The following is a 13,530-nucleotide window of genomic DNA, read 5'->3' as shown; positions in this document are numbered from 1 at the left end:
AGAAGTACCAAAGTAATATAATGGAATGCCACATCAAAAAAATTGCAACATCGTAAACAAGGCGCATTAGTTGAAGGCTATAAGAATCTGTATTCATCTGCTGCATTGCAACGCATATACACAGTACATCCAAATGACAACAAATGCTACTATTTGAGAATTCTGTTGATAACTGCCAACAGCCCACCTTTGTTTGCAAATTTGAGAACTATTGATGGCTTGGAATGCCAGATATACACCGAAGCTTGCTAAAAACTTCATTTATTCGAAAATTGCCAACATTGGGAAATTTACATTGTCAGCAGTCATCTGTGATAAATACAACCATTCCTCCCTATCTTTGGGACCACTGTTTGCCACACAACATTATAACAATCTGTGGTAAAAATTCAAAATTCCGAGAGGACTTGAGAAAAGACTTTTGGCTTCATATTTGTACCATTAGCGACAACAAGATCATTCCGTTTTCAGACAAAATTTTCTATGAGGCTCTGATAGAATATGAAAACATATGCTTAACCAGAAACAACAAAACACTCATTCAAGTTGGAGTTTTTGCACCACAAAATTCTGTATGTTATTATTATGATTGAGATTTATTGAGAAAACAGTTATTTCACACGAATGCCTGGCGCACATTTGTCGAAGCAGATAAACGGCAAATCCTGAGTTACAGCTGAGAAATTGACCTATGACACAATAACAAATATGGTGGCTATTGACAGAGGAAGCCTTTTTATTAAGGCACACTGCGGCACAGGTGAAACCCTCTTCAGCTCTTGCTCTCAATGTGAAACTGCTTTGGCTCTTGGGTCATTAGGTATTGTGGATACATTATTGGATGGTAGATAGACAGTGCAGTCAACCCTCAGAATTCTGTTGAATATGAAATTTGCTGAAGCTCAAATGTGTAATATTTCCAAAGGTTATGGCATGGGTAATGTGCTGCAAACTTGCAAACTGATTGTACGATATGAATGCACCACACCACATGACATTTGAACTCCTCAAGATCTATGAGCAATTGCAAACCCAGTAAGTGGAGGTATCATCTTTTCAGTAGATGGCTTCCGACAGACCCTACCAGTAATATCAAAATTACACTACCTGATGAACTCGGTACTTGCCTCAGAGTGTCATGTCTTTGCAGACATATGCAGAAACCTACGTAAAAGACGAATATGCACATTCATTGGCAGTGCAATGCTTCAAAACAGCTGAGGACATTGGTAATGGGAAAGTACAAGTTGGTACAGACACAAAGTACACGTCATATCAGTTGAACTTTGTTCCAATTATCAAACAAGTATTCAGAAAGTTTTGCTGCCACTTACAAAAATCACTAATGGCTTTGCAAACATGCTATTTTGGCAGAAAAAAGACTATGTCAATTCAGTCAGCTACACAATCCACAAACAAATTGCAGGCATCTAGTCACCTACAAGTCAATTGACCGTGTCATGAATGCAGATGAAATTTTAGATTATCCAATTGAGTTTTTAAATTCATTGTATCTTTCTTCTGTGCCATTGCACTATTTGTCGATCAAATCGGCACACCAGTAATTCTTTTGTGCAACATTAATCCATGGCAGTTTTGCAGTGAAACCAGCCTCGCTGTCAGCAAAACTGATGCCAAATATCGAAGTGACAATTATGAAAGGGAAGTCAAAAGGAGATGATGTGCTCATTCCACATATTCCTGTCATTCCTATTGATGTGCCATTTGATTTCAAATGACTGCAATTCCCTGTTTGCCTTTCATTCTCAGAGTCCATCAATAAGGTGCAAGGTCATTTGCTTCAAGTGTTCTGTTTAAGCCTGGAAAATTCATACTTCTCACATGGGCAATTATGTGTTACATGATCTGCTAGCAAAAAAAAATGATTCTGCAGAAGACAGAAAGACCAAAAATTCTGTATTTCCTAAAAAACTTGCATAAACTTTTTCAAATTTTATGTAATCCATAAAAAATCATAGTCTTTCATTTATTTTGTACACGTCAATATGTCTGTTCTGTATGTGAGTACCTGTATGTGTGAGGTATTGCAAGGCATGCTTGGCACAGCTAATAATTAGTGTTCTTAGTTTAATTGTTCTCTCATATAAAGAGAAGATCAATGTCTAAAATTGTATGAGAAAGCAAGTTGAGTACAATTCTTTCAGTTACTATCTTTAATGTACTATTAATTTGGCCTATGTTACGGTCTGTTTTCCCAAATTTGGGGCTGTACCGAATAGGTTTGAAATAAATGATGTCATTGAGTGGCTATCATTTAATCACATTCAGGTGATACACAGAAACAGGTAATCATTGAAAGTAAAATTCAGAATACAAAATTGTGCTCTTGTATCCACAATTAAACTGGTATGTTGCAAATTGATGCATAATGTAGTCAACAACAAACACAGAAAAGATCGTAAAATCAGAATAACCCAGTAAATAATTATCTTTTAATTTATTTCAGGTCTTGTGATGTGGTTACTTTAATTTTATATGATTGTACTCAAATAGGTTTCCCTATATCAGATAAATAAATCCTTGCTGCTCTCATAAAAAATCCCATTTTTTATTGGTCTCTAATCAGATATTTTATTACCAGTTTTAATTTTATTGGTCACATGTTGCTGAGTTTCAAGTGTGTGTGTGTGTGTGTGTGTGTGTGTGTGTGTGTGTGTATGTGTGCGCGCACACAAAAAACGGCTGTTGGTCATTAAAGTTTCTCACACTGCACTTCAGTATAGCATTAATATTAAACTGTTGTTTGGTTTGAAATTAGCTTAGTTTCTTGTGGTGAGAGAGAGGTTATATTTTTATTGCACTTTGGCTATTATAGCAGTGATATCTGATAGAAAGAAAAATATTTACTTGATGCTTGAAATACTGATTTCCAGAATCCTGTTTCTCTTTTCTAAGTTGGGCATAATAATTCATTATTTTTCTACAACAGATACCATGCAAGCATGTTTTCTGCCTATCCTGTGCAAAGCGCGAGGACAAAGTCTGTCCACGTTGTATGGAAAAAGTAACCAGAGTTGAGCAGACAGGTCTGGGAACTGTTTTTATGTGCACACATGGTGGTACGCGCTATGGAAACACGGGTTGCAGAAGAACATATCTTTCACAACGTGATCTGCAGGTAAGTTTCTGGTTAATTGAGCTGCTAAATTTCTGCAAATAATGATCCATTGTCAACAATGTGGATGGGAGAGATTGCTGCACACCACACAGTGGAGGCATTGAGCCACAGACAGGCACAAGAAAACATATGTGTAGGTGCAGATTGAAGCGAAGAATGAAAATTTGTACCAAGGCCAGGAATCTGCAGTGCACTAGGGAGATGCGCTAATCAGTGTTCCACCCTGGGGCAGTGGTTTCGCACAGATTACCCTAGCACACCTCCCTCCTCAATCCAAACTCCCATTCACACCTCAGCCCGCTTGGTACAGATTTTCATTCGTCGCTTCAGTCTGCATATATACATCACAGGTATGCAAGACATGAAAAGGTCTCTAGAAGCATATACACTGAAGTGCCAAAGAAACTGGTATAGGCATACATATTCTAATACAGGGATGTGTAAACAGGCAGAATACGATGCTGCTGTCGGCAACACCTATATAAGACAAATAGTGTCTAGCAAAGTTGTTAGATTGGTTACGGCTGCTACAATGGCAGGTTATCAAGATTTAAGTGAGTTTGAAAGTGGTGTTATAGTCGGCACATGAGTGATGGGACACAGTGTCTCTGAGATAGCAATGATGTGGGGATTTTTCCGTATGACCATTTAACAAGTGTACCATGAATATCAGGAATCTGGTAAAACACCAAATTTCTGATATTGCTGTGGTTGGAAAAAGATTCTGCAAGAACAGGACCAACAGCAACTGAAGAGAATCGTTCAACGTGACATAAGTGTAACCCTTCTGCTAATTACTGCAGATTTCGATGCTGGGCCATAAACAAAGAGTCATTGTGTGAATCATTCAACGAAACATCATCGATATGGGGTTTCAGAGCCAAAGGCCCATTTGTGTACCCTTGATGACTGCACGACACAAAGCTTTATGCCTCGCCTTTGTATAGGCATGGAGACAACCTCATGAATCCAGGGATCCTGCAGGTCAGCAGGAGACTGTTCAAGCTGGTGGGGGCTCTGAAATGATGTAGGGCGTATGCAGGTGGAGTGATATGGGACCCTAATACATCTAGATACAGTTCTGACAGGTGACACATACGTAAGCATCCTGTCTGATCACTTGCATCCATTCATGTCCATTATGCATTCCGACGAACTTGGGCAATTCCAGCAGGACAATGCTACACCCCACACATCCAGAAGTGCTACAGAGTGTTTAAACTGTTGTGAGTTTAAACACGTCTGCTGGCCACCAAACACCCCTGACATGAACATTATTGAGCATATCTGGGATGCCTTGCAATGTGCTGTTCAGAAGAGATATCCACCGATTTATGGGCAGCCCTCCAGGATTCATGGTGTCAGTTCCCTCCAGCACTACTTCAGACATCAGTCAAGTTCAATGCACATCGTGTTGTGGCACTTCTACATACTCGCAGGGGCCCTACATGATATTAGGCAGGTGTACCAGTTTCTTTGGCTCTTCAGTGTAGTTTCATTGATTAAAGCACAAGTTGGCAGAGACACAAGCAGCAATAGGGAAGTAACAGATTTTGTGACTTTTAAGAGTTCCTAACCCGGTGCGAATTGTGCAGTGTCATCTGTGTGCTTTGTTAGTTTTCTTTTTGGATTTCTATGTGTTTATTTAATAATTAATAGACACCGTTTCCGCTTTTTTCTTTGTGTTGGCATGTAAACTGATTTTGTGACATATTACAAGTTACTAACCAGGAGCGAATTATTTAGTCTCACCTAGTGTTTTGGTTGTTAAGTTTATGAATCTCTGCATGTAAATCTGATTTATTAGACACAGTTCTTGTATTTTCATCAGTGTTTATAACAGAGTTCTGTAGCACATGTCAGTAGTCCTTCGTTTATCTGTGTAATTTAGTTTTCCACAGTCTTTAATATGGATAGGGACTGTGATTGCTGTTTGTGGATGCGAGCCAAGTTGGTGACACTTCGCTCTCAGCTCCAGGCTTCAGTTACACAGCTTGAAGCTGCAAGTGGATGGGCTGGGCATCATTGTTGTGGGCTGCCCTTGGGGATCCAGTGGACGTCCAGCATGACTCAGAAGTCCACCAACTGGTCCACACCGGGGGCCAGTTCAGTTACTGCTTGCTCTCCTCACCCATGATCGAGTGGAAGGTCGCCTCATGGCGTGGCAGGTGGTTAATGACTTCCCCAGGGGCCAAATGTAAGGCGTCCCCAGTTTTTCTGACAAACAGGTTCCAGATGCTGTCTGTGGCTGACAGTCCCTCTGCCAGATGCAGTTTCAAAGGAAACCTCTCAGCCTGCAGTGTATGGGCAATCACAGGGGGTGGAATTATTGGCAGTTGGGAGCTCCAATGTTAGGCGAGTTATAGAACCCCTGAGGGACATGGGGGCCAAGGTGGGGAAGAAAGCGATTGTGCACTCTCTGTGCATATTTGGTGGAGTGGGTCCTTCCAGGTTCCATGAAGTGCACAGGGTGCAGCAGACTGCAGGTGGAGACTCACATCAGTATCAATGATGTGTGTCTCTTTGGATCAGGAGAGATTCTCTGGTTTCGAGCTGCTAACAGGAGCTGTGAGAGGTGAAAGCAGAACTCACCATTTGCAGCATAATCGACAGGACCAATTGTGGACCTCTGGCACAGAGCTGAGTGGAGGGTCTGAATCAGAGGCTCAGATGGTTTTGCAAACATGTAGGCTGCAGATTCCTTGACTTGCTCCAAAGGGTGGTGGGGTTTTGGGTTCTGCTAAATGGGCCAGGAGTCCATTACACGCAGTAGATGGCTACACATGTAGCAGAGCTGTGTGGTGTGGGCTTTACAGATTTTTAGGTTAGAGGGTCTCAGGGAAACACAAAATGGGTTTCAATCTCGAAAGCTGCAGGTCCAACATGAAAAACATAGATCTAGGCGCCATCAGTATAACAGTTGCAAATTGTCGTACCTGTGTTGGGGAAGTACCAATGCTCCAAGCACTAATAGAAAGCGCTGATGCTCAAGTCACTATAGGCACTGAAAGCTGGCTACAGCCAGAGAGAAGTTCAGCCAAAATTGCTGTGAAGAACCTAATGGTGTTCAGAAAGGATATGCTAAACACAGTTGGCAGTGGCGTGTTTGATGCTGTTAAAAGTAGTTTATCTTGTAGCGAAATTGAAGTAAATAGTTCCTGTGAATTAGTATTGGCAACCGGAATAAAATAATGATTGGATCCTTTTACTGACCTCCCAACTCAGATGGTACAATTGCTGAAAGGTTCAAAGAAAACTTGAGTTTAATTTCAAACACATACCTGACTCACACAATTATAATTTTTGGTGGTGACTTCGATTTACCCCCGATATGTTGGCAAATATACTTGTTTAAATCTGGAGGTACGCTTAAAATATCATCCAAAATTGTGCTAAATGCATTCTCTGAAAATTATTTCAAGCAGTTAGTTCATGAGCCCACTTGAATAGTAAACGGTTGTGGAAACATACTTGACCTCTTAACAACAAATAATCCTGAGTTAATAACGAGCATCAAAACGGATACAGGAATTAGTGAACCCAGAGTTGTTATAATGAGAGTGAATTCCGTAACTCTTAAATCCTCCAAAAATAAATGAAAAATGTTCCTATTCAGCAAAGCAGATAAAAATTTGCCTGGCGCTTTACTAAGAGACGACCTCCACTCTTTCCAGATCAACAGTGTAAGTGTAGACCAGATGTTATTTGAATTCAAAGAAATAGTATTGACATAATTGAGAGATTTATACCAAATAAATTAACAAAATTGCAGAGCTGAGCCCCTGTGGTACACAAAACAGGTCATAACACTGTTGCAGAAACAACAAAAAAAGCATGCCAAATTTAAACAAACACAAAATCCCCAAGAGTGGCGATATGGTACAGAAACGTGAAATTTAGCATGGACTTCAATGCGAGATGCTTATAATAGTTTCCACAATGAAACTTTGTCTCGAAACCGGGTGGAAAATCCAGAGAGATTATGGTCAGATGTAAAATATGCTAGCGGCAAGACACAATCCATGCCTTCGCTGTGCAGTAGCAATGGAAATACTATTGATGGCAGTGCTGCCAAAGTAAAGTTACTAAACACAGACCTTCCAAAATTCCTTCACCAAAGAAGACAGAATTCAAGTCAAGAACAGCTGCCAATGTGAGTAACTTGAAATAGATATTGTCAGAGTAGTGAAGCAACTGAAATCACTTAATAAAAATAAGTCTTCCAGTGCAGACTTACACCAGTTACGTTCCTTTCAGAGTGGATGATGCAATAGCTCCACACTTAACAAACATATAAAACTGCTCGCTCGACAAAAGATCCGTACCGAAGTGCACAGGTCACACAAATATTCAAGGAAGGCAAATTAAAACCCCCTATCATTAGGGCTGATATGCTGCAGAATTTTGGAACATATATGGATATTGCCAAGTGTTGTTGTTGGAAGCATAGACGTGACGTCATAAGCGAGTGACTGCGTGTGAGATCGCTCTCTAAGTTTTCATATATTTTTAGGTTTCAGATACATATTTTAACAGTTTTTGTGATAATATTTACTATATAAGTGACGTATTAGTGGTTTCTTCATTCACCTCTGCCTTTCTTGTGTTGTGACCTGATATTTGTGAGTGTTTCGTATCGAGCAACTTAACCCCTTGCCTGTGTTTACATTCCGCGCTGACCAGTTGCAGCTGTAGCGGCGCATCGAAAGCTAAGTACTAATTAATTGTTTGTGTACAGTGGTTTATTTAGGAACTTTAGTAGTCTTCAACCGGTGTTCTTGGTGTTTTCTGGTGAAATAATTTCAGAAGAACCTTTAGGGAACTGTTTTCAGCTTTGTTACTGTGTCATTAGACGTTTGATTTTCTTTCTGTATTAGTCTTTTGTTATATTCACATTTGTTGTTTATTAATACTGTTAATAATAGTAGTTACTTCCCTTGTAGAGTAAGTTTGTGATTATTGTAGTCAGGTTTTTAACATCTTCTTATTGTAGTAGCGGAACTTAGAAAAAGTAAAATTTTACCATGAGTGAGAAGTGTGAGCTTTGCCGTAGGTTCGTGAGTAGTGGATAGCGGTGTGAGACTTGTTCGAAGTATTTTCACTGGGGGGAATGCAGTGGGGAAGCCAGTGGGCATTCTGGTGAGATCCTCTCCTGGAACTGCAGGTTATGTAGCAAGAGTAAGTTGATAGAGGAGCAGGAGCGTAAGATCTGTGCCCTTCAGGTGCAGTTGAAAAACGCACTGGAGGAGCTAGAGAGGATGAGGAGGGAGAAGGGGGTTGGGGAATGGGAGCTGGCTGTTGGCAAGAGATCTGCTAGGAGAAGAAGATTTTCAGATAGTTTTACTATTGGTGTTTACAATAGATATGACCAACTGTCAGAGTCAAGTGGAGAGGAATCTCTAGTAGCTGTAGATGTAGGAAGTATGCAGCAGACCTCAGTAGTTACTGTGCCTAGAACAGTTGCAAAGTCGAAGAGGAAGAAGGAGGTTCTGCTGTTAGGCAGTTCTCATGGCAGAGGTGTAGGCCAGCAGTTGCAGGAAGTGCTGGGGAGTGAGTACCAGGTCACCAGCATTGTGAAGCCTAATGCAGGGTTGGCTCAGGTGACTGTTAACATAGGGGGGTTATGTAGGGATTTTACTAAAGAGGATCAGGTAGTGATTGTGGGTGGGGCTGGTAATAGTATTGATAGGGATGTGGAGTATAACATAGATGGTGACCTGGAAAAGATAGCCACTCAGACTGGCAACACGAATGTGCATTTCGTGGAACTGTTTCAGCGTCACGATCGACCTCATCTTAATACAGCTGTCAGGCGTAATAACTTGAGACTTGGGGGTGTGCTGATGACAGACAGCGTGGGTCACATTTCAATGGTGTCGGTGGAGTCTATCAGCAGGACAGGTTTCACTAGACATGGCCTGCACCTCAACAGGTATGGGAAGGGGAGGTTGGCAAGCTTATAGGTGACAGCATAGGTGGGGTTGGTGGGATCACTCATGGGAAAATTCCTGCAGTAGTGGGTGTTAGAGCTGCACCTTTTTTAGATTGAAGTCAGCTGATAGGTATTCCTGCTTAAGGGAAGTCTCACTAACAAGGGAATCACTTTTGACAAAGCTTAGGTATCCGAGTAATGAGGGAATTAGTATATTTCATCAAAATATACAAGGTATTAGAGATAAAGTTAGTGAACTGCTTATAGATGTTGACTCTGAAATTATTGGTATATCTGAACACTTCTTAAATAAGGAGATAATTCAGAGGCTTCCTTTACCAGGGTACAGGTTGGCTGGCAGCTTTTCGAGGAGCTCTTTGCGGTGTGGGGGAGTAGCCATGTATGTGAAAAACGGCATCCCATTTGAGTCAATTGATGTTTCAAAGTACTGCACTGAAAAGGTGTTTGAATGTTGTGCAGGTGTGGTTAAATTTAACGGAGCTAAACTTCTAACTGTTGTTATTTGTAGATTCCCAGACTCCGATTTCACAACATTTTTGCTAAAGCTAGAGGAGGTTCTTGGTTCACTTTATAGGAAATACAAAAAGTTAGTTGTATACGGTGACTTCAATATTAATTGTATAAGTGATTGTGCAAGGAAGAGGATGCTGGTAGACCTCTTTAATTCATATAATCTTATGCAAACCGTATTCTTTCCAACGAGAGTGCAAGGGAACAGTAGAACAACCATAGACAACATTTTTGTTCATTCCTCATTACTAGAAGGGCATTCTCTTAGCAAAAAGGTGAATGGCCTTTCAGATCATGATGCACAAATTTTAACTTTAAAAGATTTTTGTGCTGCAACACGTTTTAAATATAGTCATCAGCTGTTCAGGAAAGCTGATCCAGTTGCTGTAGAGACCTTTGTAAACCTTATAAAGGAACAAGAGTGGCAAGATGTTTATAGCGCTGATACAGTAGACTATAAATATAATGCTTTTCTCAAGACTTTTCTCATGCTCTTTGAAAGTTGCTTTCTGTTAGAACGTTTAAAACAGGGTACTAGCACAAACAGGCAGCCTGGGTGGCTGACTAGAGGGATAAGAATATCTTGTAGAACAAAGTGGCAATTATATCAAAACGTTAGAAACAGTCAAAATCTAAATGCAGCAGCCTTTTACAAACAGTATTGTAAGGTGCTTAAAAATGTTATTAGGAAGGCAAAAAGTATGTGGTATGCAGATAGAATAGCTAAGTCTCAGGATAAAATTAAAACCATATGGTCAGTCGTAAAGGAAGTTGCTGGTCTGCAGAGACAGGTCGAGGATATAGAATCAGTGCGTAGTGGGAATGTTCGTGTTACTGATAAGTCGCATGTATGTCCAGTATTTAATAATCACTTTCTGAATATAGCAGGTGAACTAAATAGAAACCTAGTCCCAACAGGGAATCATATAGCGCTCTTAGAAAAAAGTGTTCCGAGACTGTTACCTGAAATGCTCCTCCATGATACTAACAAGAGGGAGATTGAGTTAATAATTAAATCACTAAAGACCAAGAACTCTCATGGATATGACAGGGTATCTATCAGAATACTGAAGTATTGTTCTATGTATGTTAGCCCAGTTCTCAGCCATATCTGTAACTTTTCCTTTAGGAGTGGTCGGTTTCCTGACCGATTAAAGTACTCAGTAGTGAAGCCACTTTATAAAAAGGGAGACATTGATCATGTTGACAATTTTAGACCTATTTCTATGCCATCGGTGTTTGCTAAAGTTTTCAAGAAGGTTGTATATACAAAGTTACTGGAGCATTTAAATTCACATAATTTGCTGTCAAATGTTCAGTTTGGTTTTAGAAATGGTTTAACAACTGAAAATGCTATATTCTCTTTTCTCTGTGAGGTTTTGGACGGATTAAATAAAAGGTTGCGAACGCTAGGTGTTTTCTTTGATTTAACGAAGGCTTTTGACTGTGTTGACCACAAAATATTACTGCAGAAGTTGGACCATTATGGAGTAAGGGGAGTAGCTTACAATTGGTTCGCCTCTAACTTTAAGAACAGAAAGCAGAGGGTAACTCTCCGCAATATTGAGAGTGGTAGTGATGTTCTGTCCCAATGGGGCACTGTTAAGTGGGGCGTTCCCCAAGGGTCGGTGCTGGGGCCACTGCTGTTTCTGATTTATATAAATGATATGCCTTCTAGTATTACAGGTGATTCAAAAATATTTCTGTTTGCTGATGACACCAGCTTGATAGTGAAGGATCTTGTGTGTAATATTGAAACAGTAACAAATAATGTAGTTCATGAAATAAGTTTGTGGCGTGTGGAAAATAATTTGATGCTAAATCACAGTAAGACTCAGTTTTTACAGTTTCTAACTCACAATTCAACAAGAACCGATATTTTGATCAGACAGAATAGGCATATTATAAGCGAGACGGAACAGTTCAAGTTCCTAGGCGTTCGGATAGATAGTAAGCTGTTGTGGAAAGCCCATGTCCAGGATCTTGTTCAGAAGCTAAATGCTGCTTTATTTACCATTAGAACAGTATCTGAAATAAGTGACACTTCAACACGAAAAGTAGTCTACTTCACATATTTTCATACGCTTATGTCGTATGGTATTATTTTTTGGGATAATTCTTCTGATTCAAAAAGGGTATTTTTGGCTCAAAAATGGGCTGTTCGAGCTATATGTGGTGTAAGTTCGAGAACCTCTTGTCGACCCCTATTCAAAAATCTGGGAATTCTGACATTGCCCTCACAGTATATATTTTCTTTAATGTTGTTTGTTGTTAGCAATATTAGCCTATTCCCAAGAGTTAGCAGCTTTCACTCAGTTAATACTAGGCAGAAATCAAATTTGCATGTAGAATGCACTTCCTTGACTCTTGTGCAGAAAGGAGTGCAGTATTCTGATGCATCCATTTTCAATAAGCTACCACAAGAACTCAAAAATCTTAGCAGTAGCCCAAACTCTTTTAAGTATAAACTGAAGAGTTTCCTCATGGCTCACTCCTTCTATTCGGTCGAGGAGCTCCGGGAAGAGCTAAAAAATTAAGCAAATTCCAGCTAAAAAATTAAGCAAATTCCAGTGTTACATTGTTGATTTTCTTCATTTAAACTTACGAGTTGTCACCTGAATATGTTTTTTTATATTTCATTTTATCTGTTTCTAATATCGTGTTATAATTTCATGTATTGACTCGTTCCATGACCATGGAGACTTCTCCTTAATTTGGTCCCATGGAACAATAAATAAATAAAAATAACAAACATTACGAATTACCCCGAAGAGGAAGGTCTATAGTCACACAGTCAGCACGGATTCAGAAAACATTGTTCTTGTGAAACACAACTATCTCTTGACTCACGTGAAGTGTTGAGTGCTACAGACATATGATTTCAGATTGATGCCATACTTCTAGGTTTCCAGAAGGCTTTTGGCACTGTACCTCATAAGCATCTTGTAATCAAATTGTGAGCTTATGGAATATATCTCAATTACGCGACTAGATTTGTGATTTCCTATTGGAGAGGTCACAGTTCGTAGTAATTCATGGAATACCATCGAGTAAAACGGAAGTGGTTTCTGTCATTCGCCAAGGTTGTGTTATAGGCCCTCTGCTGTTCCTTATCTATGTAAATGGTTCAGGAGACATTGTGAGCAGCTGTCTTAGATTGTTTATTGTCAAGTAAAGTCATCAGAAGATCATAAAAAATTGCAAACCAATGTAGAAAATGTGTGTGTATGGTGCGAAAATTGACAATTGACCCTAAATAACAAAAAGTGTGCTGAAAGAAATCCAGTAAACTTCAGTTACATGATAAATCAGTCAATTGTAAAGGCCTAAATTCAACTAAATATTTAGAAGTACAATAACGAACAACTTAAAGAAAGAACACGCAGAAAATATTGTAGGAAAGGTGAACCAAAGGTGGTGGTTTATCAGCAGAACACTTAGGAGATGCAACAGCTCTACTAAAAAGACTGGCTACACTACGCTTGTCTGTCATCTTGTGGAGTACTGCTGCGCAGTGTGGGATCCTTGCCAGATAGAATTAACGGAGTACACTAAGAAAGTTCAAAGAAGAGTAGAACATCTTATATTGTCACAAAATAGGGGAGAGAGTGTCACTGGCATGATACAGGATTTGGGGTCGTCATTATTAAAACAAAGGCGCTTCTCATTGCAGTGACGTCTTCTCACAAAATTTCAATCACCATCTTTCTCCAGATGCAAAAATATTTTGTTGGTGCCAACCTACATATGGAGAAATGATCATTATAATAAAATAAGGGAAATCAACACTTGCATGGAAAGCTACATGTGTTTGTTTTTTCTGCCCACTGTTCGAGAGTGGAATAATAGAGAATTATTGTCAAGGTTGTTCGATGAACCCTCTGCCAGGCACAGAGTATCCATGTAGATGTAGATGTGGATGTAGCTC

The 13,530-nt window shown here is 39.7% G+C and overlaps 1 protein-coding gene across 3 annotated transcripts in view; it reads left to right on the top strand.

Annotated features, from left to right (window-relative positions):
* Nucleotides 1-13,530, top strand: part of LOC126457940 (E3 ubiquitin-protein ligase Hakai) — a 68,722-nt gene that overhangs the window by 51,413 nt on the left and 3,779 nt on the right. For all 3 annotated transcript variants that reach the window (XM_050094661.1, XM_050094663.1, XM_050094660.1), the window contains exon 5: nucleotides 2,951-3,139. In XM_050094661.1, the coding sequence (XP_049950618.1) occupies nucleotides 2,951-3,139 (189 nt within the window). The remainder of the gene's footprint in view (nucleotides 1-2,950; nucleotides 3,140-13,530) is intronic.

Source organism: Schistocerca serialis, chromosome 2 (genome assembly GCF_023864345.2).
Source record: "Schistocerca serialis cubense isolate TAMUIC-IGC-003099 chromosome 2, iqSchSeri2.2, whole genome shotgun sequence".
Lineage (NCBI taxonomy): Eukaryota > Metazoa > Arthropoda > Insecta > Orthoptera > Acrididae > Schistocerca > Schistocerca serialis.
This window is presented reverse-complemented; position numbering and strand designations above follow the sequence as displayed.